This window comes from Cyclopterus lumpus, chromosome 15 (genome assembly GCF_009769545.1).
Source record: "Cyclopterus lumpus isolate fCycLum1 chromosome 15, fCycLum1.pri, whole genome shotgun sequence".
Taxonomy (NCBI): Eukaryota; Metazoa; Chordata; class Actinopteri; order Perciformes; family Cyclopteridae; genus Cyclopterus; species Cyclopterus lumpus.
The window spans coordinates 18,711,273-18,737,905 of NC_046980.1; the positions used below are offsets into that span (position 1 = coordinate 18,711,273).

At 42.3% G+C, this 26,633-nt stretch overlaps 1 protein-coding gene across 1 annotated transcript; it reads right to left on the reverse strand.

The window, feature by feature from the left end:
• Positions 1-5,436: 5,436 nt before the first annotated feature.
• Positions 5,437-23,889, reverse strand: LOC117744321 (L-threonine ammonia-lyase). Its single transcript, XM_034552520.1, has 11 exons — positions 23,885-23,889; positions 19,188-19,521; positions 18,691-18,807; positions 17,583-17,824; positions 16,550-16,715; positions 12,958-13,057; positions 12,780-12,855; positions 12,466-12,591; positions 11,818-11,985; positions 11,671-11,728; positions 5,437-5,535 (listed from the first exon to the last, which is right to left on the reverse strand). The coding sequence occupies exons 1-11, from the start codon at positions 23,887-23,889 to the stop codon at positions 5,437-5,439; spliced, it is 1,491 nt and encodes a 496-aa protein (XP_034408411.1).
• Between the last annotated feature and the right edge of the window lie 2,744 nt (positions 23,890-26,633).

A 26,633-nucleotide genomic window follows, 5' to 3' on the forward strand; every position in this document is an offset into this window, starting at 1 on the left:
CGACACCACAGAGAACCCAGAGTCCAGTTGCAACGTTGTAACGTCTCGCACTGTGTACGAGGCGAGAAACGAGCCGGCCGGATTCAGGTCTAACCACCGGCCGACATCGTCCACGAGGGGTACAGGTACAAGATTATGTCTCCGGACTTTAGCCGGTGCCAGGGAGAGGTTGGAAAAACACGAGATCTGATCCGTCTCCAGTTGTGATGCATTCTCCCTTCATTACACACGCTATGAAGGTCTCCGTCACGGCGGAATCGCAAGCGGAGCGCACACTTTTGAAGGCCGAGAGTCCACTGACCTTGACAGAGACCGAAGAGAGATCTCCCTGATCGTCTAGGGTGTGCGTGAGAGCCACGTACGTCTTCTTGGCTACGTGGCAGTACACGGAGCAACTGTTTTCGTATTCGAGCTTGACTCTCCTGTCTTTTTGATGAAGGGCCCGGTGACGTCCCTCGACTCCGCAGACCCCGGCACTCTGGCCACGTAGACGGGGTAACCGTCCTCTGTGAAAGTTCCGTTGGGGTCTCTGACTACCTTTTGAGGTATGTTGCCATGGCCTATCACGTACATCCTCTTGAGAGTGTCCTCCACCAAGGCTGTGTGCACGTGGTCCAGAAAGGCAGGCACCTGCGCTCCAGCCCGCTTAAACTTGTCACCCATAGCCGTCCGGGCCCTGCACGCAAAGCTCTCGAGGAGGTCGTTTTCGTTTTCGGCCTCCCAAACGACCCGCTCGTCTTGGCATTCTACGTCGGGCTCAGGAAGGTCCCCGGGTCCGTTGCCAACTGAGACCATAACGCTGTCGGTGTCACCGTAGACCACGGGGCAGCGGTGCTGGTAAAAGGTAGACACGCAGTTGTTTACCACGGAAATCTGTTGCCTACCGTGGCCGGCTATGAGAGGCCCGCAGGGAAAGGGAGCCGTTCCGTAAAAGGAGTTGGCCAGCACTTTACTCTCGCCCTCCTGCGTCTTGCAGTAGAATCGATCGGCCTCGCTGATGTCAGGGCTCTCGAGATTCCTCTTTAACTCCGCTCGCTGGTTGAGATTGCAATCGACCAAGGAGGATAACACGGCCGGCTCGCGGACAAAGCCGCCTCGGGCGCGGTCGTACTTGAGAATGAGAGACGCGTACTCAAAGCCCTTGGCTTCCCAGTTGTTGTTTACCCAGGCTAATAGGCCTGAATCCTGGGTACAAAACGTGTCTTTTCGACTACATTAGTGCAACCGTCCATTTAGTCCAAGAGTCCCTGGTACTTAGAGGGGTGTGCTGTCAGTGTTACTGACCCAAGAAAGGTGGACTAATACCTGGGTATGAGGTACTGCCCCCCAAGTGCCCCTGGTACTCTTTGTACCCCAAATGGCACTATTTCCCTTTTTAATTCTCCGGATAATTGGATTAAATGGACGGCTGCACTAATGTAGTCGAAATGTCCCGTTTTGGCCGTAAGGAAATATCCTTAAAGTCAAAACGTGTCTTTTCGACTACATTAGTGCGGACTACCTGTCCGACGTTTCCCCAGGCCAAGAGGCCCGAATCCCTCTGAAGACTGGTTTTAATTCAGGGGGAGAGCCTGAGTGCATTTTGACTATGTATAAGCAGATAAAGCATAGAAAGCAAGGGCCTAGCCTGCTGAGCTTTTCACAGTAATTCATTACAAGGAGTAATTTGTATGACTTTCAAGTGGCTGGCCTTTACAGTTTTCCCATAAAGTTGAAGTGCATTTTGTATAAGCAGATAAGCAGATAAGGAATACCCTCAAAGTCAAAACGTGTCTTTTCGACTACATTAGTGCAGCCAACCATTTAGTCCAAGAGTCCCTGGTAATCAGAGGGGGTTGCCGTCAGTGTTACTGACCAAAGAAAGGTGGACTAACACCTCGGTGTGAGGCACTGTCCCCCGAGTGTCTCTGGTACTCTATTTACTACCCTCTCAGGGACCGAGCGGGGGCTCTGGGGGCCCGCTTTTTTCCCGCGGGGTAGAGGGCGAAGGGGGCTGTCGTAAAACGCCGGCCTAAAGGGAAGTCGAAGAAAACGCACCTCGAATCCTTCTCTCCAATGCAAATGTGGCCCGAGTGGTATTCTGGTGTCCTAAGGCCAGTATTTCTTAGTGAAAAACAAGAAACAATGTATTCTTTAGGAAAATCCTTTTTTGGCCTCTGTCTAGCCTGACATGTCTATTCGTAGCATAAAAAGAAGAAAATGCAGCTTTGGCAAATAAGTGATGAAAGCATTAAGTTTTCCTGAAAGCATCATGAAACGTGTAAGTCTTGTGTTCTGAGACACTTTCTTGTAAAAAATCAAGGAATTTTGTATTCTTTAAGAAAATCCACTTTTGGCCTCAGTCCAGCCTGAAACATCTATTCGGAGCATAAAAAGAAGAAAATGCAGCTTTGGCAAATAAGTGATGAAAGCATTAAGTTTTCCTGAAAATATCATGAAACGTGTAAGTCTTGTGTTCTGAGACACTTTCTTGTAAAAAATCAAGAAACTAAGTATTCTTTGAGAAAATCCACTCTTGGCCTCTGTCCAGCCTGAAATGTCTATTCGGAGCATAAAGTGATGATTACTCCTTCAAAGCTTTATTTCCACCTTTTATGCTCTTAAAAGACGTTTCAGGCATACAGAGTCCAAAAGTGGACCTTATACATAGTTTCTTTTTATAAAGTGTTTCAGAACACCAGACTTATACGTTTCTATGATATATTCATGAATACCTGATGTACAGTGCCTCCTTTTTTCTCTATCCAGTGATAGAGATAAACGGAGGCACCATTGGTGTGTGAAATTTCTCCATTAACTGGGTTACGTGACTTCTGGGTGGAAGGGGGGTATTCAGATTCAGATAGGGTGTGGTAAATGCAAGTGGTATGGTGGGGCTGCTTCTGTTGGCAGTGGCTGTTTTTGGTTGGCAATGGCTGTTTTTCTTCAATAGGGGTTACTTCTTCCGACACATCCGGGCGTTACTTGCTTCGGCCAGTGCCATGCCATGTATTCTTGCCTCTGTTGATTTCCGTTGAGCATGAACCATCCTTTTCCCTTCTCTTCCTCTCTTGCTGCGTTGTCTCTCAGCTTGAGTACTTTCATCACCCTCTCCGTGCCATTTCTGGATAGATTTCCTAAGCCTCCTGTGTGCATTCTATCTTTCTCCTGGAATTGTCATGTCCAGATAGCATTGCTTCATCAAGTGGGTGAGTGGGGTTGTGGCTGTGACTGGAGTTAGGGAGAGTGGGCAATCTTCCAGAGAATCTGATTTGGGCTTTAAATGTTTTGTTAATGTTTTATTTCCCTATATGTATTTCTGTGTCTCAAAATTGTCTTTGATTTCTTAATTTGAACTGCAGCTTTTATTCTATTTTAAAAATAAATAAATAAAAACATTAATTTTTTAATAAAACATTTTATTTAAATCCAAAATGTATTCATCAATCCAAATTGTTAATTAAATTTAAAAAATCATTCATCAATCCAAAATGTTATTCAAATAAAAAAATCATTCATCAATTTAAAGTTTTAATTAAATTAATAATGTATTTATTTTTTCAATCCAAAATTATATTTAAAGCAAAGCTTTATTATTTAATGAATGTTCCTAATTGTTTACAAATCTGTTTTTTTCTGTCTTGTGTTTTAATCCTTTTAATGGTTTTATGTGAAGCACCTTGTTTTGAAATGTGCTATACAAACAAATTTGCTCTGCCTGTATGAAGGTGTGTGTTAGCTGTGGGAAGAAACAGTTAAATTACAGTCTTGTTGTTGTAATACCTTGTCTGAACACAGTGGCGCTAATTGTCCCTTTCATTGTAATAACTAACTTGGACATGCAATGGTGCCAGAGGGTTAGTCCCTGCAGTACCCTGTTTCAAGGGGCGCTATTTCCTATTTTTTGGGTGCAGTACTTCTCCCGACCACTAAGTGTCTAACTTCTAACATATATATTCTTTGATTCCCCTTTTCCTGTTTCTGTGTTTCGCAGCGCACTCTTGTTATAAATATACACTCTTTGTTCTCCTTCTCAGCGCCTGATCCTTTGCCAGTCATTCAATTTTAATTACCTAAATTTAAACTGGTTCTTCAAATGTCACAATTAAGACTGAATGAGTTACTTCTCTTTATTTATTGACTGTATTTTGTGTATAAAATAATGGTTTACAGTTGTCATTTTTAGAAAATAGATCTGTGAACATCTGTCAAATGTTTTAATGATATGAAATTAAATAAATGTCACCTGCATTTTACATCATTGTTTATTTTGTGAGTATTTTAGAGCAATTTTACCATGGACAAAAATTTTATTTTAAAATTGTATTTCGAAAAACTATAAACTTGTGTTATTTTAACACATCTTGGTTTTATTTTAACACATATTTATGTAGCCTCGGCAGTAAGGCTCTTGTGGCACAGGCACGTCTGTTGCAATTGTCAGTCGTAGATACGCTCTCCTTTAGCAACATTAGCCTTCATTTGACAAACGTAAGCCCACAGGTAAAAAGTAAATGGTAAATGAACCTCTACTTATATAGCGCTTTTCTAGTCCTCCGACGACTCAAAGCGCTGTCACACTACTTGTCATCATTCACCCATTCACACCCATTTATACACTGATGGCAGTGACTAAGGTTCCGACATCGACATGGACTAGCGGGATCTAACCACGGACCCTGCTCACCACTGAGCAACAGTCGCCCCACAGTGTGACGTCGTCGGAACAAGGCTGAACCAGTGGCACAAGGCCATGATTTTCTCTGCTTGTAAACTTAAGAGCATTAGCCCATCTTAAACAGTCCTGTCTCCACTAGAGCTGTCTCCAGCCATCCATTAATCAGGGACGAACAGCGCAGAAACCATTTCATTTCACACCCTGCCTCACTTTCACTCGCCATCCAGAGAAAGTTTGCTCCTAAACATCAGAAAACCATCGGAACAAGACATAGACTTTGACCATTTTTATTTGGAGAACACCTACTTGGATTTGACTCTACCATCAGTATAAATACAGAAATATATACAACAGTTGAAAAACAATATGTATATATGACTTATCCGCTGTAGATGCAGGCTTACAACTCATAATATGAGTTGTAAGCCTGCATCTTCAGCAGATAAGTCGTGCTCTGGGATTAAAACATAATAACTATATTCATCTTCTGAACGTAGCTTCAGCACTTTACTGTAATTACAGTGTGCCATGATTAAAGAGCAACAGCAGCATAAGTAGTAGAAGTAATATGAACAGTGTATGCTACATAATCTCAAGGTTTTTCCATTCATAGCCTACTTAGGTTTGCTTAACAGCCATTGTCTTAGTGAGATGCCTCTAACAGAGTTCATATATGGTTGTAGTGTAAGATACAGTTGTCTCCTCTTCTTTAAATTTTTTTTGGGGGGGGGTGGGGGGGTGTCCTAGTATAAATGTTTATGTTCATGTTGCTGTGGTGATCACCGGTCCAGCCAGCATATAGACGGGTAGCGCTCACTCAGCGTCTTGCACAGCTGAGCGCTCTGTGTCTTATCCCTGGTTTCCACCACACACTCCACCTGTTGAAGGAGAGACAGACATAAAGACAGACTTAGCCCTCTGACATCACACAAACTACTATTAGGGCAGCGAGCGGTTAATTATGCAACACCTTTCACCTTTTGACATGGCTGGTGAATTACCCGCGCGTTGCCAATTTGTTAGAGGATACAACGATAAACCACATCTTTGGGATGCATTTTAACACTTTCATTAGGTTTTGTTCCATCCTCGGCTTTTTCAAATTTGTTTTCAAGGGACAATAAGAATTTAAAAAGACTTTTGCTGAACAGCTGCCAAAGCTAAAATGCTAATGCTAAATTCAATTTAATTCAGTTTATTTTGTATAGCCCAATATCACAAATCACAAATTTGCCTCAGAGGGCTTTACAATCTGTACACATACGACATCCCTGTCCCAGGACCTCACATCAAATCAGTAAAAACTCCGCAAAAATAACCTTTCACAGGGAAAAAAGGGAAGAAACCTTCAGGGGAGCAACAGAGGAGGATCCCTTTCCCCGGATGGACAGATGCAATATATGTCATGTGTACAGAATGAACAGCATTACAAAGTTACATGAACACATTACATGAATATGACAATGTATGAATGGAACTACAATCCATGAAACAGAAGGAGGTAGAAAGGAGGGGCGGCGAGGCGCATCAGCAGGGGCCATGGCAGGAGGCCGGCTCACCAGGCATCAGACACCGCCAGGTCCAATGGACCCTATGAGACGTGAAGTCACAAAAACTCCGGGGAGGAAGCAGAGTTAATAAGGTGCAATGGAGAGATGTAAATTCATCTATAAGGAGAGAGAGAAGAGGAGATAGGTGCTCAGTGTATCCTAAAACATCCCCCAGCAGCCTATAAGCCTATAGCAGCATATCAAGGGGCTCGACCAGGGCAAACCTGATTCAGCCCTAACTATAAGCACTATTAAAGAGGAAAGTCTTAAGTATGTTCTTAAATGAGGTTACTGTGTCTGCCTCCCGAACTGAAAGTGGAAGCTGGTTCCATAAAAGAGGAGCTTGATAACTGAAGGCTCTTGCTCCCATCCTACTTTTTAGGACTCTAGGAACCACAAGTAGCCCCACATTTAGTGAGCACAGCTCTCTAGTGGGGCAATATGGTACTACAAGCTCCTTAAGATATGATGGTGCATCACCAATCAAGGCTTTGTAGGTGAGGAGAAGAATTTTAAATGTGATTCTTGATTTTACAGGGAGCCAGTGCAGAGCAGCTAATACAGGAGTAATGTGATCTCTTTTCTTAGTTTTTGTGAGTACACGAGCTGCAGCATTCTGGATTAACTGGAGGGACTTAAGAGACTTTTTAGAGCAGCCTGATAATAAGGAGTTGCAGTAATCTAGTCTGGAAGTAACAAATGCGTGAACCAGCTTTTCTGCATCTTTTTGGGACAAGATGTGCCTGATTTTTGAAATGTTACGTAGATGAAAAAATGCAGTCCTTGAGATTTGCTTAACATGGGAGTTAAAGGACAAGTCTCGGTCAAAGATAACGCCGAGATTCTTTACAGTGGTGTTGGATGCCAGGGCAATGCCATCTAGAGAAACCACATCACCAGATAATCTCTGAGGTGTTCAGGGCCGAGTAAAATAACTTCAGTTTTGTCTGAGTTTAACATCAGGAAGTTGCAGGTCATCCATGTTTTTATGTCTTTAAGACATTCTTGAATTTTAGCGAGCTGGTTGGTCTCCTCTGGTTTGATCGATAGATACAATTGAGTATCATCTGCATAGCAATGTAAGTTTATGGAGTGTTTCCTGATAATGTTGCCCAAAGGAAGCATATATAAGGTAAATAAAATTGGTCCAAGCACAGAACCTTGTGGAACTCCGTGATTAACGTTGGTGGTCACTGAGGCTTCATCGTTTACAAATACAAATTGAGATCGATCTGATAAATATGATTTAAACCAACTTACCTGGAATGCCAATCGACTGATCAATCTCTGTAGTAGGATGTCATGATCAATGGTGTCGAACGCAGCACTAAGGTCTAACAAGACTAGTACAGAGATGAGTCCCCTATCTGATGCAATTAGGAGGTCATTTGTAATTCTCACCAGTGCTGTCTCTGTGCTGTGGTGTTTTCTAAATCCTGACTGAAACTCCTCAAATAAACTATTCTGATGTAGAAAGTTGGACAACTGATTTGTGACTACTTTCTCAAGGATCTTAGAGAGGAAGGGAAGGTTAGAGATTGGTCTGTAGTTAGCCAACACCTCTGGATTAAGAGTGGTCTTTTTCAGGAGAGGTTTAATTACAGCTAATTTGAAGGAATGTGGAACATTGGCCTGTTAGCAAAGACACATTAACAATATCCAGCAGAGAGGTGCCAATTAAAGGCAACTCGTCTTTAAGCAGCCTCGTTGGGATGGGGTCTAAGAGACAGGTAGACGGTTTAGAAGTAGAAACCGTTGAGGACACTTGGTCTAGGTTAATGGGAGAAAAGCTATCCAAATATACACCAGGGCATACAGCCGTTTCCAAGGCTACTCCTCTTGATGACAGATCGGCAGTGGTTGAGGGCAAGAGATCATCAATCTTGCCTCTAATAGTTAAAATCTTTTCATTGAAGAAGTTCATGAAGTCATTACTACTGAGGTCTATTGGAATACACGGCTCCACAGAGCTGTGACTCTCTGTCAGCCTGGCTACAGTGCTAAAGTGAGCCCTGGGGTTGTTCTTATTTTTCTCTATTACTGATGAGTAATAGACTGCTCTGGCATTACGGAGAGCCTTTTTATATGTTTTAAGGCTATCACGCCAAACTAAGCGTGATTCTTCAAAGATTGGTGGAACGCCATATGCTTTCGAGCTTTCGTGAAGTTTGCTTTAGTTCGCGGGTCTGAGGGTTATAACCAGGGAGCAAACCTCCTTTGCCTCACTGTCCTTTTCTTCAGTGGGGCTATCGAGTCTAGTGTCATTCTCAGTAAGCCTGTAGCACTATCGACAATATGATCAATCTGGGAAGGACTAAAGTTAGCACAGGAGTCCTCCGTCACATTGAGACGTGGTATTGAATCAAATGCAGAAGGAATCGCTTCTTTAAATGTACCTACAGCACTGTCAGTTAGACATCTGGTGTAGAAACTTTTGACTAACGGTGTACACTCCGGGAGTATAAACTCAAAAGTTATGAGGTAATGGTCTGACAGAAGAGGGTTCTGTGGGAAGACCTCCAAATGCTCAATGTCAATGCCATATGCAAGAACAAAGCCTGACAGTAGCACGCGCTACGAAGTCTGCAAACTGACTCAGCGCCGCCAGTTACACAGCAAAACTGTAGCCGGAGTTTGCTAATACAAGCTAACATTAGCCAACATGAGCCTCCTGTCACACTAGACCCAAGTAAGGATGTATAATAATAATAATAATAATAATAATAATAATAATGTACACTTTTATTAATCCCACAGTGGGGAAATTCTTCTCTGCATTTAACCCTTCCCTAGTTATTAAGGAGCAGTGGGCTGCAGTGAAGCACCCGTGGAGCAACTGGGTGTTCAGTGTGTTGCACAATTTTCCTCTCTGTAGAAGAGAAAGCACGGCGGAGTTCCGGAATGCCAACATAGGTGAGCACACCAGCAGACAGAGAGAGAGAGAGACAGAGCGAGTCAAAAAATGTGTCGCGTGAAAAGCAGACAGCTATTCCTGCTTTTTTTAAACACTCCCAGGGTGGTGAAGGTGGCAACACTCGCTCTCCTGCGAGTAGCACCCGGAATAGCTCTCCTGTTCAAGTATAGAAACGAACCAAAGTGCTTATGCCCTGACCTTGACAAGCAGCACAAGTACTCCACCTGGCTGTACAAGACTGATCTCGGTACATAAATACAGCACATGAATAAATACAGTTTGCCAAGAAAGAGGAAGTTGTTGTAACTTCAAGGTACATTATCAAATCTGTCCCAAATTTCGAATTCATAATGCTGGTTCAGGCCTGAACACAACTCCATGCAACAATTTTCACATAGTCATAGTGCCACCTACTGGCAAAAGGAAATTACACGTTTTATACTTTAATGTATTACTCCTAGCCAATTGACCAGATCAGTCGCAGGTTTAGTAAATTAAGCCATAACAACTTAATGATACATCATCATTATTATAGTATAGTACAATTTAAAGACCTTGGTTATTAAAAGTTATCAAAATGTGTTATGTTAGCAACATAATGTATTTTGACGCATGTTGTCTAACGCCATACAGTGGATACAGGAAGTGGTGGACTGTTTGCAAAGCATCATTTCCAGCATCACTCCATGCAGGAAACAAACGTCTAAATCGTGGGCACGTTTGTCCGACAGTCGCAGACATTCTCGGCCGCTTGAGTGGGCGTCCCGCCAGTACCCCCAAAGTGCACAAAGGTGTGAGGGCCCGTACATCACTGCATGCAACTTTTTTATTTATTGATTGTGTTTATATTTTACAATTGGTGATAATGCAGTTGTGAATATTGATAAACCATTAATAAATATTCTCTTTGAAATAGGCCACCTGGTCTGTAGTGATGAATATGATATAGGGGTTTTAAACTAACATATGGAGTTAGTAATAAATGTAGCTCAAGCAAAAGTTCAGTCAGGAAGACACTCTGGTTCATTCATAAGCAGTCTGGCAGAGATTAATCGATCAGCTGATTGGGGGCGGGCACGATGAATGACCCAATCGGAGGCAGTGCAGTTTTGTAAGCCAATCGCAGCGTCGTTGGCAATCTGTTAAATTTGTTCTCCTCTCTGCTGCTTGTCATTTTAGCTCAAACCAATGCGACCATCCTCCACCCCAGGCTCCTCCAATCAGAGTTATAGCAACTCTTCTTCTACACCACCACCAGTGTCTGGACTCCATGAGGGGATTCTGCCTTTGCAGATATCAGCATCTCTACCCCTGGCTTATCCTAATTCAGGGTGGAGTCCAATCGCCAAAGACTCTGCACTATTTCAATATGCAATTGTAATAAATTATTGTTAAACTCTAAATACCAGTCTGTCCTAATTGAAATGGAACGTGGTCATTGTATTATATGCAGCCCTTTTCCAGATACTGGTCTGACCAGTCAGATATTTTTTAACAACCTTGGTAAATAAATTCTTTGTTGATGGATTATAAGTGATCTCTGAAGCATTAATACATTATTTTTTAATTTTTAGATAAATCCATTTGTTCATGCCTTATGCGAAAGTGGTACCAGTCTTTCTTGCAGTGTAAGCATAGATTATTCCCAGATCTATCAAAGAAAATATATATATATATATATATATATAATTCACTTGATTTGTATTCTTGGCCCTCTGAGTCACAAAATGTGTCCTGCTAACTCAAAGTTAGTGTGACGCCCACCAATGTGTGTGCACATGTGTGTTAATGTGTTTTGTTTGTATTGACAAACAATATGTTTCAAAGTGAACAGTATATTAGCTAGGAAGATTATAAGTTTATAAAGTACTGAAATGCTTTAGTTTTGTATGGATTGTACATTCCACCCTGCAGCCAGCAGGGGGCAGGGTGGAGCTCTATTTTGCGTTAAGCAGACTTTACGACAGTAGAATGGTTTACAAGCAGAAGGTTGCGAGTGACGTCCCCTCATTCTGCGCAGCGTGGCGCGATAACCAGACGTGAATTTGCTTGGTGTCATCTGTGTGTCCTGTTTGCAGGTGGGTGAGGAAAGAATGACACGTAAATAAGTTTGTTTGTGTGCAGTTACTGTTTTAGCAGCTAGGAGATGGATGTCTGTAAATGTATAAACATAAGTTTGTGTGGATGTATAGTTTTGATTAGCCGGTGTGCCGCGCTAGCTAAAATGGCACCACACCATCACGCCCATTGACTGTATTATTGGCTCAGTAAACATTTAATGAGTAATATTGTTATATTGAGGAAGATTGTTAATATGTTTTGTACTTATGTATTTGAATATGGAAATAAATGCATTCTGCGCAGCGTGGCGCGATGACCAGACGTGAATTTGCTTGGTGTCATCTGTGTGTCCTGTTTGCAGAATCATATCATCTGGCTACTCGGTACCAACCCTGGTACCTGTAACATTAGCACAAGTTCCATGGCAGATGAGCCGATTGAAGAGGGGGACAAAAGGATGAGGCGAAGAGGAGAGAGGAGTCGCCTACCTTCGCCTTGAAGAGGTCGGACTTCTCACTCTGTCTCCGATGGCAGACGTCCAACAACCTGGGAGGAAAAAGACATAGATGGCGAAGAATTCAAGAAACGTAAAGCAGGTCAGCCCTCGGCATGAGAAAATAGTGTTGGCACTGTACCTGACGTCCTCTCTGGACAGAACGTCCAGCAGTTTAGCCATGTCTCCTGGCCATTCTCCCAGCTGCACAGAGAACTTCTTGACCCGGTCGTCCAGCACCAGGGCTCGGTCCACACACTGTCTCACCAGCTCCAGTTCCATATTAGCGCTGCTCACCACGACAGCCACCCTACAGCACACACACACTACATAGTAAATACTTTTTCTGGGAATAAACGGTTGTATGGATCCTTTTGCTAATTTTCTGAAAATCTCTGAGATGCGTAACTATAACCCGTGCCAGCCTCATGTGACAAATTTGTGATTTGTGAAAATCATGAAAGTATAAACTAATTCTTTTTATAAATATTTCTGACATTTACAGCTTGTGTATCTTATGGAAGAGTAACATCCACTGGTTGGCTATAAATGGCCACACACACACACACACACACACACACACAGGAAGTCTTGTGTCATGCAGCAAATAGATTAGCTCTGCTGACATCACTGTATTGCCAAAATGTCAGCTTCTCAGGCTTGGAAGAAAAAAGCTGAGACATGTTAAAAGCAGTGAATGAATGCTTCTGTCTGTTCCTGACTTCAGTCTGTTCCTGACTTCTGTCAGAGAACAGACAGGGCTAAGTCAGGTTCAAAAAGTCTGACCAACCTTTTGCCTCTCAGCTCTGGTAGTTGTCCGGCCAAGATGGCAGCCAGCCCCATGGCTCCCTCTGTGTCCACCGTGGAGCGTTCAAACTCCTGAAACCGCAGCATTGCCACCAGAGAGTCCTCCTCCCTGTGACGCAGAGGCAAGGAAAGTAAAACATCTGATAAGATTTTGTCAAAAATAACACTCGATATCTGATTAAAATACCTGAACTACAAATTTTGAATTTCAAAATGAACCATAATCTCAATTCTAACACATAGGGCATATTTGTCACACAAGCATGAAAGTGTACGAGTGCATTGGAGATGCAGTACCTGATGGAGATGACTTTATCTACCAGTTTCTTTGCCAAATGGAAGGTGTTGACACCCAGTGAACGCTCCATAAGATCTGAGAAAAGAGAGAAGATCAACGGTGAAATGTGAAGATTGTGATTGTGATACCACATGTCTGGAACCAGAACTAACTAACCCACGTTTGAACTGTGTTTACCTCCATAGAGTTTCTTATTGGGGTTGCTGTGCAGGTCTTTGATTGGACCATCGGTTTTGAGAGATTGAAGCAGCAGAGGGAAACCGTCTGGTTCAATTCCCTGTAGGATAAAGTCCATGTAGTGTCATCATATTACAACATGTGTAAACAAGGGTCTGCGGCCATGCTAGCGGCTCTTTGAGGTTGTGCAACACGGGTGCTTTGAGTTAAATGCTAACGTGAGCATTTCTATGCTAACACAGCTTTATAGCAGATGTATTTACAGCAGTCAGCATTTTAGCCTAACGCGTTAGCAGAGCTGCCACCTTTTGTGAGTGAGATTTTGTCGGGGGTGACCAAAATTTTGCCGCGCATGCAGCCACACACGTTGGTGGCTCAAATATCAGGAAATTGGAATTAATTTGGCGTTGTACCCATGTTGTGCCATGCATTCTGGTGGTTTGTGGGGCCCATAGTCATTGATAGGGGTGGCCTACTGGAGATGGACAACATTGGTTACATTCTGTGAAACAAAGACATGGTGGTCCGCCTCCAGGAAATGTTGGTTTAAGTAGATGTTATTCCATGCATTCTAGTGGATGTTTGGGTGGTATGCTAAAGATGTGTAATACCTGAACTTATTCTGATTCATGTTCATCTGGTCATGACTTGCAGGGACTTCTAGACTTGAGCTGAACATTCAACCAGAAAACTATTGTTGTGCCTCAATGACTGTCTATGTACCACAATAAAGCCTAATTAATAGACCTGTGTGTAACGGGTCCGTGTTACCCCCCCCCCTAGCACCGAGACACAGGACACTCAAACTCGGTTACGGATCTTTATTTGCTGGGAGACAGTCGTGCTCTTCGGCCTTGCCCATGAGCGCCCTCCTGTGTCCGTAACTCTGCTCCCGTCACGGCAACGTCCATCTCTCCGTCCTACTGCCATTTTATAAAGAGCAAATCATTAGACCCAGCTGAGGCCAATTAGGCCTCCACCTGGTACCGTTTCCTGAGCGCACTCCCCCAATTCCCCTCTGCAGCTGAGCCTAACCACACCCCGCCACCACACTGTTTAAGATTTGACCAAGGTAGGTTGATTGACATTTTGATTACAATGGCATTCAACTAATTCTTAACTGAAACCTAACCTATATTGTTAATAATTGTATTCTTAAAAGCAAAAAAGCAAAAAATGACACAAGATTAGTTAGGGAGAAATATTTTTCATTATGAAACAAAAAAGTGCAACAAATAAAGTGCTTAAACAGTAGCCTTTTTAACCAAAACAATGGTTCAACACATAAATAAAATAACAAAAAATGAGGTATCAGAATTTTTTTACGATTTGTGGGCAAGGTTGTACTGGCCTGTGGCCTTCTTGGAGGCCTTGATGACCGCTGAGGGGGGCTCCCATCTGAAGCAGGGCTCCAGGTCGGCCATCTTTATGGCCATGATGGAGGACAGGGTGCCATCCAATGCCAGGTTATTTCTGGTCTTTGTTTTATTTAGTCCCACAACTGAAAACACCCTCTCAGCATCTGCATTTGAATGGGGCAACACCGGGACCAGCAAGCCTCTGAAATTCTTTGGCTCCTGTCACCTATTGAAAATGAACCACGAACAAAATGGAAAAACATATTTTGTTTTCATTAATACTCTAAGTATACTGTAACAAACTTCAGATACAACATGCACAGTTTGCATCATGTATGACACAATATATGCATGCATCAATAAAAGCAACAGATGTAGTCAAGCCACACCTGCCAAAAAAACCTTATGTTTCCTTGTTGCCATTCCAGCCCAGAAGCTGTCCATATCTCTCTCTGTCCTTTGTGTTGCCCCGTTGTTTCTATAAATTGTTCTGGCTGTTCTGACAGTGGCTTTATATAATATAATAAATGTTGCTTTGTCCTCGGCCTGGCAAAGGTCTTTTACGAGACATCTTTGCTACCGTAAAGAATTTAAATGTTTTTTATTAACTACACTTATTTACAAAAACATGCCTAATTCTATTGCACAAATTTCCTGTCTTTGTGTTAAATTCTTTGGAATACATCTTACCTGTTCAAAGTGCTGTTTGGAAAATGACTGAGAGGGTCCTTTTCTTTGGCCTGTAAATAAAAAGATAAATGCTATGTGATCAGCCTTAATAAACAATGCTATGATGTTTTGAGCATGCAGTATACCGAGAGGTTAACAAGGTGCTCTCCTGCTGCTTGTTATGACAGCTGAGTTTACATTCACCACACAAAATCACACGCACAAAACACAACGAATCATTTCTTTCAAGATTTAAAGTTTAAGAGAGTTAACATACCTTAGTCTCTGCTCCCCCCGAGTGTCTCTTTGAAAATCTTCTTCTGTTGCTAACTTCGGGACTCTGGGATAAATAGGATGTCTATGCAGCAAATAGGGTTACGTCGGGGAGTTTGAAAAGGAACGAACGCGTCTCAGGGACAGACCTCCCACTCTGCCCAAAATCAGAATTTCTTTTTGCCGTGAGAAATTGGTTGTGTGGCGTGAGTTTGTGTGAAAACATGGAAATGCGTGTGTCACATGGCGAAACCGTGAGAGATGGCAGCTCTGCGTTAGCATGCTATTATTGGTTAATAAGGAGCAAACATGGACAGCTAGCTTTAGCCAAAGTACCAAAGGATCGGTCAAATAATATATTTTGACCTTATGTGGCCGTACATAAAAAGTTAAAAGAACCACCAAAGTTATTATATTTCAACCTGTGGGTGGACGTGAATATCACACAGCTTGGTAACTTTCACCGACTACGTCTCGAACTTCCGCTTCCAGGGCTACTAGAGCAGCAGCAGCCAGAGGGGCAGAGCGTCTCAACGCTGATTGGCTTTCGCAACTTCGCGTCGGGCGAATTTTTTGCCAAAGTTGACAAATTTCAATGTTATTCGCGCCGCCTGACGCGAATTTGCATCATTCTGGTCATTCGCGTCTGTGCATTGACTTTGCATGGGATCTACTCGCGCAAAAAATTAGCAACACGTTTGGTGTGAACGCAGCATTAAGTGTGAAGAAATATTATGTTCTAATCCCATAATTCATTAATCTTCCTCATCTACATTTTCCTTGTTATGATATAAATGGGGAATGGACATGAAACGTAGACATTTTCTCTTGAATTTCCCTGCAAAGGAATTGTTGCACGGACATACTGCCTTTCAAACTACGCATGCAACATTAATTAAATATGAAACCTTAATCAGCCTTAATCACCCTCTATGTTGCATTTAAAAATGTTCACTACCGGGATAAACACAGGATAAACTCCCACACAGGGATATCTCTTTATGATTGAGAATAGAAGGACAGAGTTGTTCTGTTCCTCCAGTGTAAACGAGCTAAAGCTGTCAGAATTTTAACAATAAACACATTCAGATCAACACCAGGGAGATGTAGGAGATTCATATTTGCAATAAAAAGTAAAGGTTTATGAGAAATGTGACGTGATTTTGAGAAACAGCACCACCGTTCTGAGATGGAGGCAGTTTGTCTTATACATTGCAGTTATTGTAGTTTAGAAGACAGCGATGTACAGATGTTTCTAAACTCTAAAGTGTAACTTCTGAGTGTCCTCTTACTATGACAAGAACTTGCGAGTTGAGGTGCTTGATGGCTGCAGCTGTACCGGCCAGTAGACCGTACTGCCCAGCAGCGGGAACAACCACTGCATCCAGTTTGGGCACTTGCTCATAGATCTCCATGCCCACAGTGCCCAGACCTGCCAGGTACGCTGCATTTTCATCTCTGGACAATAGGAAACACAAATTAGAAAGAAATGGAACGTGGCTTAATCTCATCACCGACTTCCATTACGGTATGCAAAAGTAACCATTACATAGACACAGCTATGGTGAGCAATTCAGAGTTAAGTGTCTTGCCGAATTGTTTGCAATCATATGTCTATATATATTTATATATATAACAATTCAGTCAAAGGTAAAAGGACACCACTCTAGTCTATGTTAAAGTTAAATTAAAAATATTAAGTTAACCTTGCTCTCAGTCAAACTGATTTAACGTTATCTGGGAACAAATAATAAACTCTGAGACCAAAGATTGCATGTTAGATCCTCCAAACCAAATTTAGTTTCATGTTCAACCACTACGGAGACATCAGAGCCAGCGGAAAATTTCAAAAAGATGCAGATTCAGACTTTAGAATTGGAAGAGTACTTGGGCTGCGACTTATGTTGTTTCACAAGTCCACAAGTACAGACAAGAACACAGATTGAGAAACGACCACTTCTCCCATTGGCAGTATAAGACTCCGGAAGAGTAATAGACTCCTAAAGGGACGTGGTCAGTGGCAAAACCCAGATGACATAGATACAGGAAACTAATTTCTGGCCTTATGGTTATTCAATTCAATTCAATTTAATTTCTGTTTATTTTGCAAACCGTGGCTAATATAGCTTGTAGAACTCTCGTCTTTTAAACTCCAAAACCCCAGAGTGCTTTCACCAGACTTGACACAGCGTCCTCTGGAGCCACAAAATACTTACAACATTGTTCTCATATGCAGTAGTACAATATGTAAAAGTGGTGGTGTTTTTATTTTGGTGTTCACGTACTGTGAACTCTGTGTGAAATGTTAAAGTGAGCGGGACTGACTCTTCCAGGTAGAGGTATCCGTTCTCCGTGGCCAGGTGGCGGGCGTGGTTCTGCGAGTCGTGGCTGGTGCTGCCGTAGGAGATGACCATAGCGCCGTAGTCTCTGTAGATCCTGAGGCGAGGAGAAGAGCAGCATGACGGCATGATGACGAACACCGGGATCTTCAGCTCCACGCCGTGGTAGGCCACGGCCATGGAGAAATTACAGTCACTGGCCACGATCACACCCTTCCTCTGCTGCGCCTGGATCGGACGAAAACACCGGCTTGACATACACTCCTAATTATGTACACACAGCAAACATCAATAGATTTGGTGCAAGTCCATGAAGAATCCTCTTCAGTGTGTACTCGAATTTGCACACCCAGAAAAAAACATCAGTTTCCTGTTTTACAGGGGGGTTATGTGCGGGACTCTTTCTTGGTGTGTTGTTGTTTTTTCACACTTTTTTCATGTTATCTTGAAGGGTTTTTAAAAATGACAAAAATTTGACCCTGAGACAGAGCGTTTCCAGTCTTTATGCTAAGCTAAGCTAAGCCAACCTATTACATTTCATTTAATAAACAGATATGAGATTTGTTCCATATTCCTTTAAAAAAGTTTAAGAGTAATACATAATAGATATTACATGACCACACAATTGCTTTTTTGTTGAGGTGGATTTCTGGCCTTTGCAAGGATACAATCCATGGGATTGCCTCTCTCTTAAACCTGTTTTTCTCAAATGGTGACCATGATTTCCATAATCCCTGATGTTTCCTGTCACAAAAAAGATATTTGCATGGCTTTACTGACTGCGGATAAAGTAATTTTTCCATCTGAGTGCTTAATATGTCAAGTCTTGTCCTCGTCAGAAACTCAAACTAGCTTAAACATAAGAATATATAAGAAAACGAGAAGCAAAGTTTAGCTGGGAGTCCATTCATATGTTCGAAATTCTTTTTAGGTCACTCATTTGTTCACACGGTATACACACACACTCAAAGGGACACTGACTATTTTTGTCACTACAGCCAGTAATGATCAGTCCACACACGTGAGTCTGTACAAACACACAGATAGTAGATTGCACTGGTTAGTCTCTCTCGCTAACTCACTCACTCACTCACCTTTGAGAGGGAGGTGAGCAGGTACAGGACTCCTCTCTCCTTCACAGAGCCTGTGTAGTGCAGGTGCTCCTTCTTCAGGTAGATCTCCATCCCGTACTGCTTCGACAGTCTGGAGTACTGCGCACATGCACAAAAGGAAAAGCAGCATTCTAAGAGCAGCTCTGTGAATTCACTGTACAGTGAGTCAAAAACGACTATGTTAATGTAACTGAGGTTATTTAACGAACTGAGGTTATTCACCAAACGGTTTCTGTAAAAATCTAATAAGAATTCATGTTTGTCAGCGTATGACAATGTCTTTAGATGTTCTGTGGACTAAATCATTTTATATTCCCCATAAGAATGATGTCTGTACTTTATCTTATGTATCTATATATTTAATTGTTTAGCGGTAAAACAACGATAGTCCAATTTGTCTAATTACTGATAGCACCTTAGATTGTTTCTATAAAATGGGTTTCTGAGAAACCAAGTAAGGTCACGCCATGCTATCGTACCGTGCAGGGTGTCTTCTGTATCCCTGTCTGGATCCTGAAGGCCGCAGCGCTAATGTCCTCAAAGCGGAGATACTCAACAAGAGGCCTGGGGACGATCCGGAACTCGCTGACACGTCTAGTTTTGGGGGGCTCCAAGAGCATGATCTTGGGACCACCCACCACCACGACTTTGGTGCCAAGGACCCTCACATCCCCGTTGAGAAGCTCCTCCTCACCAAAGTCCTTCAGCCGCTCTGGTTCAATGAGGGTGGATCTGCGGCACACTGTGCCGTTGCTGACGGCGCCGCATTTGGAAAGCCCGCCGGGCTGACTGGGGCCCAGACGCTGCTCATTTCTGGGAGAGAAGACCACAGACAGACGTTAGGAAAACTGACCTGTACTTTTGTCATGCATCTGTCTTGCTCTCGGGTCAGGTCTATATTTGTATCGAGGAAACCATGTGGCTTCTAAAATGGAGGAACAAAATAAAAAATCTAGACTACTATATGGCATACTTTGGTTGGCAGCTATAGGCTATGTTAAGTTTTCGTTTGTATAAAACAAATACATAGACCTAATTCATTAGAAATAACCCACTTTACGATCAAAGTACATCTTCTGCATAGAGAGAATTCTTTTGTACATTTACTGATACCATTGACATTAAAACCTCTTATCGCTGGTGTGGTTCTGATGAGCTCAGCTAAGGGCTCAATAGCCAATGCAAACAAAAGAGGGCTCAATGTGCATCCCTGGTGAGTGCCACACTCCAATGGGAACAGGTCTGAGCAGTAGGAATTAGTAATAATGGCCACTCTTGGAGAAAAATACAGCAGTTTCACCCAGTTAATGAATTCTCTACCTATTTAAAAAATGTCTATAGCATAAAAAATAAAGGACCATTCAAACCTATCAACATCTTTTAATTAGTCCAGAGACACTGCCAAACCTTGTACATTATTATCTCTGGAGAACTGTATTATGTTCAGAAGCCTCCTAATATTATTGGAGGAATTCCTCCCTTTGATAAAGCCTGTTTGATCTGGATTTATTAATATTAATGGTTCATGCCTCAGAGTCAATACCGTGGCTAAAATATTTGCATCTACATGAAAGCTATATGGCCCTGTAAGCGATATCAGCCTGTAAGTCTTAATGGTCCTTGTTTTTTTTTTTTTTTCAAGATCAGGCTTGTGACATTGTTTCAGGTAGATGGTGAGTTGTGTTAAAGCTATGATTATAAGTTCTGACTAGATGAGGAGTGAGCTTGTTTTTAAAGGCTTTAAACCACTCCGCTGGGAACCCATCTGGGCCTGGTGATTTTCCACTGTGCGCATCAAAGCCATTGCTTTTAAACTAATGTTTCCCCAAAGATTTTTGCTGTTCTTTTCTTAGTGTAGGTAATTTAATTTTAGAAAAGAATGTGTCAAGTTCCACTTTAGTGCTGTTATTATCAGTTTTGTATAATGATACAAAAACAGAGTTGATATTTTTCTTATCGAAATGTCTTTTCCCTCCTGGATCTCTGATTCCTCCTATAGTGTTATAATTTTGCTGGCCAAATATTTACTAGCTTTTGTTTCCATATTCATAGAGTCTTTGCTTTTGATAGAATAAGGATCGAGATGCTTTCTCATTCAGAATTGAATTTAGTGCTGCTTTGATACTTTGCACTTTAATGAGATTAGTTTTGGTTGGACTAGATTTATGGGCCAGCTTTTTTAAAGTCTGTTTCCAGTTCGTTCTGCTTCTGAAGTAGGGTTTTATTCCGGTGTGACATGAGATAGTGAATCCTCTAATATAGGTTGTTGCAGATTGCCAGAGAAATTTAGGGTTTGTACCATTGTTGTCGTTGATCTAAATAAAGAAATCTAACTCCGACTCCACCTTTTCTTTTTTCTTTTATTCCTAGTCAGTGAGGAGATATCTCTGCCAGAAAAAGCTTCACACCGTCATTTCCAGGTATACTGGGGCATGATCGCTGATATGTATAGTTCCTATACTACATGCTTTTATTTGTCCTGTAATCTGCACCGGGGCAAAAAAATAATCTATGCGTGAGTAGGAGTTATGCAGATTAGAGTAGAATGTGAAGTCTCTCACTCATGGATTTATGTTGCTCCATACATCTATCAGATTTATATCATCTAGCATTTTACCTAGTGAAGGGTAAAAGCCTGTCTAATATGTTGTGTCTGCTGGAGACCTGTCTAATTTGTTATCAAGACAACAATTAAAGTCACCACCAAGGACTGTAAAGGGATATCTGTGTTCCTCTATTTCTGCTGCTATTGTAGTCCAAAATGAGGGAGTTGGCAAATTTGGTGCGTAAATATTAATCAAAGTGACCGGTGGGCCATTGTGCCGTGAATAAGGATGTATCTCCCCTTTAGTTGCTTTCACATGTACCGAGTACGAATGGGGTGGCCTTGTGTATTAAGATAGCAACTCCTCTGCTATTGGAGGACAATGATGAGTAGTAAGCCTGGCCTACCCAGTCTCGCTTAAGTTTCATGTGCTCCTTATCCACTAGGTGGGTTTCTTATAAGAAAGCTATTTGTATCTTGTCTTTTTTGAGGAGGCTTAATATTTTCTTCCGCTTAATTGGATGATGATTCCCTTTACTTTAAATGTACAAAGTTTGATGCTATTTATGCCTGACATTTCCTACTTTATTTGTCATGGAGAGATGCTGTAGATCCTGGAGGCGCTCTGGAAATGTGTTAACTGACCTTTGCGGACCTAGTTCAGATGGATATTCCTTTCTGGTGGTGTGGTACAGAACATAACATTTTAGAACACCGAATGACAAAAACAAACTCAAAAACATGAAACTGAAACTTGAACTTATTGAAAGGGCACATGTGATATCTTCTGCTAACTACCGTTTCCCCCTCTTTTGACATCCAAACAAACTCTAGTATGATAAAACAAAGCTTTCCAGAATCATTATTATACTCCGGAAGCAAAATTTCTTCCCAGTTTTAATCAAGCTTGATCAATCAGTGCAGTCACATGATATCTAATAACTGTGGGTTATTCATATTAAAACATAGTAATATACATAAGCAGACCACCTTGTTCCACTGAGTTTCAACATGAGGAGAACAAAAGAAAAGAAAGGTGTTGAATACTTAAACTATGCAGGCAAAGGGTGGCTGTATTCGTTGTGTCTGTTAACTTTCTTTGAGGGTTATTTCAGCAGCACGACCACCGCAAATATAAACTGTCCACTTAATTTCAGATTGCATTGCATTTGTCCATTAGATTTAGTCTTTCTTCCTCGCCTCCACAGACCTGTGACTGATCTACGGATCTCAACATTTGAGTTGAGTGACCTTTTCTGACCTAAATAAATTGAAAACGAACAGATCCCGGTATGAAGGTACTCTACATGAATGTACACAAACACACAGACCCACACTTGGATTGACCTTTCATGTCACTCCAGCTTCCACTCAGTGACAGATTACATCTGATTAATTGGGTCATTCAGCTATTCTTTTTAGGAGATGCACAAACGATTAAGGAATATAATCAAATAGCAGAAGTTTACTAAAAAGCTTAATTTCTTCTACTGACTACGTGAATTTCTCGAATGACATTGCACACAACTGTATTAATCCTCAGACTCGATTGTGGAAAGTTCTCTGACTAGGCCAGTGTAAAACTGCATAAACCGAATGATAGGATTACACCCTTCAGAGATTAACCCTGTCAAATCAAATCACAAATGGTTAAGTCTGAATAAGGTTCTGCAGTGGAGCCGTCCCAGTCAGTTTCAAAATGTTTTATTTATTTTGAACTGCCAGATGGGCAGTTTGCTGCATCGTGGCAGTCCAGATACAGCTGAGTAACTGAAGATAAGTCAAATTAAAAAGAATCCATTGATGAAAGTGCTTTACCAGGAGGCCACCAGGTGGAGCAGTTCTCCCGAAAACCATGTGAATCGTCCACACTCTGCAAAGAACATCCTAGTCTCTTTAAATCCCAATGATCTGCCATGAACACATCCCACATTACTGCCCTATTCCCCACTTGTCAGTCTCCTTTAGTCGATAATGCGGGCACACACTGTTCTTATAACATGGCTGTGAATAACATGAAGTCAGAAGTTGCACCTGTGATTAGGGTGCTTTGGTTAAAATGCTGAGTTAAAAAACATCAAAGGGTTAAAATGCAGAGTTAGAAAACATCAAAGGGGCGAAAAAGCAACATGCCAGCCAGTATCAAGACCCAAAATGCCTCCTCCAAAAAGATGGAGAACTGAGAGGGTAAAAAAATAGAAAGGTTGGGACAAACCACAAAGTGAAGGAGACATTTCAGCCCACTCAACTTCTTAATGTCCCTTTAATGACTAAATACCCCAAGTGGCTGCTGTACTTGAGAGGAGAAAAGATCTCCCAGCACTATGACCCTGATTCTTGGTGTTGGAAGTAAAAGTCTGGCTCTTGCATTTTTTGTCTGGTTTGTTTTATTTAGCTTACCACAAGCAGCACCAGAAGGTTTGGATCCTCACACCAAAGTACTTGAAATATGTACTTTGTTTTTCTTTAGTCAGACAGTCATGATTGAAGACATGTGCCCAAAATGCCCAAAATGTTTCCAAGGCATTAAATCCTTACAATCATGATGTTCCTTGTTGGCTAAGACAACCCCCTGCAAAACCTAGATGTGATGTTATTCATATATTGCACAATTAAACTAAAAGGGCCTACCTCATTGCTCCTATGCCATTCTTTGACTTCCTCAGTCTTTATCTAAATATATGAGAATTACCTTGGGACAAAGAGGAGTAAAGTACAGGACCAAGCCAAGGAGCAAGTCTACAAGGGCTTGGAAGGTTGGGAGTTGCTCTCCTCTAAAAGGAGCAGGAGCTGAGGAGAAGGAGGAAAGAGAAGACGGGGAAATGGTAGACAAGGACATTTCTGCTGGGGACCTGGATGGAGCAGAGGAAGGTTTACGATAAACGATCTGATGACAAAAATTGTCCAAGAGGAGTTTGCAAAACCTTGATTTGGTAATCGCGGCAGCTAAACACAGATTTGGAAGACAAGTGAGCAGTTGTGTTGATTTCCTCTTGTGATGAGAAGGAGGTGGCAGAGAAAGAGATTGGAGATCTGAGGGTGTGTCTGTCAGGGTAGATTGCAAACTAAGTGGGTGAGGAGGAAGAATGGAAGTACCTGAAGAAAGAGGCGCTTAGGCCATCTTCGAACTCCAGGCAGAAGGTAAAAATGTCACTATGGGACTGAGCTGGCTAGAGGAAGGGTCTGGAGGATCCAGGGGTCTACGTGTTGTAATTTCCCACCTCTGCCAGAAGGGGTCATTCTCCTCGCTGTCTTTAAGTGCAGGCCTGGGTGAGTACAAACGTTCAAGTCGCTCGCTCAAGTAGCTTGAGTAGAATAACTGGGCAGCAAAGTTCATCTTGGTCGAAGCACTGTCCTCCTACAGTCCAACAAAACTCTGTATCCGAATCTTTCTCCTCCTCCGTCTGCTGTGGTGCGTATGAGGGATAAGAGGACACTTGCTTAAACTGCTCCCACAGTGTAACGTCTCCTGCCCCGGGTCCCTCCCTCTTTCCTTGCCCTGGGGCTATTTCAGAAAGGATTACCTAGGGACACATGGTGGCTCTGCAGTGTCTCTACAGTTGCCCGGCTCCTCCCAGGGCTCTATTCCTGGTCCCAGACCGGGATTACTACCCCATTCTATGACGTAGGGCTAATCAGACAATCTTAGGAGATAGATGCAGACTTAAGGCTTATCTCAGGGGCATGGATCTGGAGGCTCAACCACCAAGAGAAAAGGACAATGGAATGGAATCAGAAATGAAAGAAAGTGGGATGGTGGTTGCTATAAAGGAAAGAGATGCGGTTTTGTGACCAGAGTATAAAGATCAAATAATTGTGGCTGCAAAATTTGTGAAAATGAACCATGATTAACTTTCATCTCCAACATTTCATCTACAATCCAGGTGCATTGCACCTCATCTCAATGCAAAGAACAATCAGATAGATGCATGCTGCTAGTGGGACAATCACAAGATGTTTTTCTTCTAGCTCTGGGTACAAAAAGGATAAAATGCAGGTCGTTTGACTGGAGAGTTGTTTTAACTACTTGGTGGGCTACTATAACTGATACCCAGCCCTAAATTCAAACATATTTATTAACCTTTTACAATTAGGGTCACCCCTAAACTCACACCACGGAGGCAGGTGGGCCTCTCTGGTGGCCCACCTGCCACCAGAAGGACATATTTTGACATATTAGGGCAAAATGACACTAGCCATTTGTCAAGACTGTAATGGATTTGTCTTCATAATTTGGAAACTAAATATATGGTACTATTATGAAAAGACAGAAAAGATTTGTTTCCAGTCTTCTCATCATATATTATATCTGACCACTGAACAAACCTGAAAGTAGTCCTTTCAGTCAGGCTGTTGTTTCTGTATGCAGCAAATTCACAAAAGGATTAAGACGCAGTCAAGGGAAACAAAAGGTCAACTCATGACCCGTGTTAAAAGTAAAGGGTGGAGCTTTGTTTCTTTTGATGCAGTCACAGACTTCACGTACAGAACACCCAAATTACATTTAGCTCCTTAAAAAGCATCAGGAAGACGGTGTCTGCCCGGGGCCAGACAGGTGCGGGCTACTGAGCTCACTTCTTGGCAACAATGTTCAGGTGAAGATACCTGTAATCTTGTCATTAAGGAGGACCAGCCCTGACTTCTTTCTCTCTCTTCCATTTTTTACAAAGAACATCCAGTAATCCACCTTTTTTTTGTACATAGTGTTTATTAATTCGGTGTGGCTATGCGAAGCAGCCAGGCTCATAGAGTCACACTGAATGTTCTCCTGCGGGCTTATTCCTGTCTGACTGACATCTCTCAGTGGATGTCCGCACACCACCTGACTGTCAACATTACCGCAACAACACGCTCCTGTAGGTACATGCTGTACAACATCAGGAGAATACGACCCCTTCTCACTCAGAAGGCGGCACAGGTTCTGGTCCAGGCTCTGATTATCTTGCGGCTAGACTACTGTAACTCCCTCCTGGCAGGTCTACCTGCTAATGCCATTCGACCACTACAGCTCATCCAGAATGCAGCTGCTCGACTGGTCTTTAACCTCCTGAAATTTACCCACACTACTTCGTTCCTCCGCGACCTTCACTGGTTACCGGTGGCCGCTCGCATCCGCTTCAAAACATTTGTAATTGCGTACCGTGCTCCGAACAGATCGGGTCCTGTCTACATCCAGGACATGGTCAAACCGTACACCCCAGCTCATTCACTTCGCTCGTCTTATGCCAATCGGCTTGTAGCTCCGTCACTGCGAGCTAAACACTCAACAAAGTCACGACTGTTTGCTGTCCAGGCTCCTCAATGGTGGAATGAGCTCCCCATTGACATCAGGACAGCGGAAAGTCTCTACACCTTCCGTCGCAAACTAAAAACACATCTT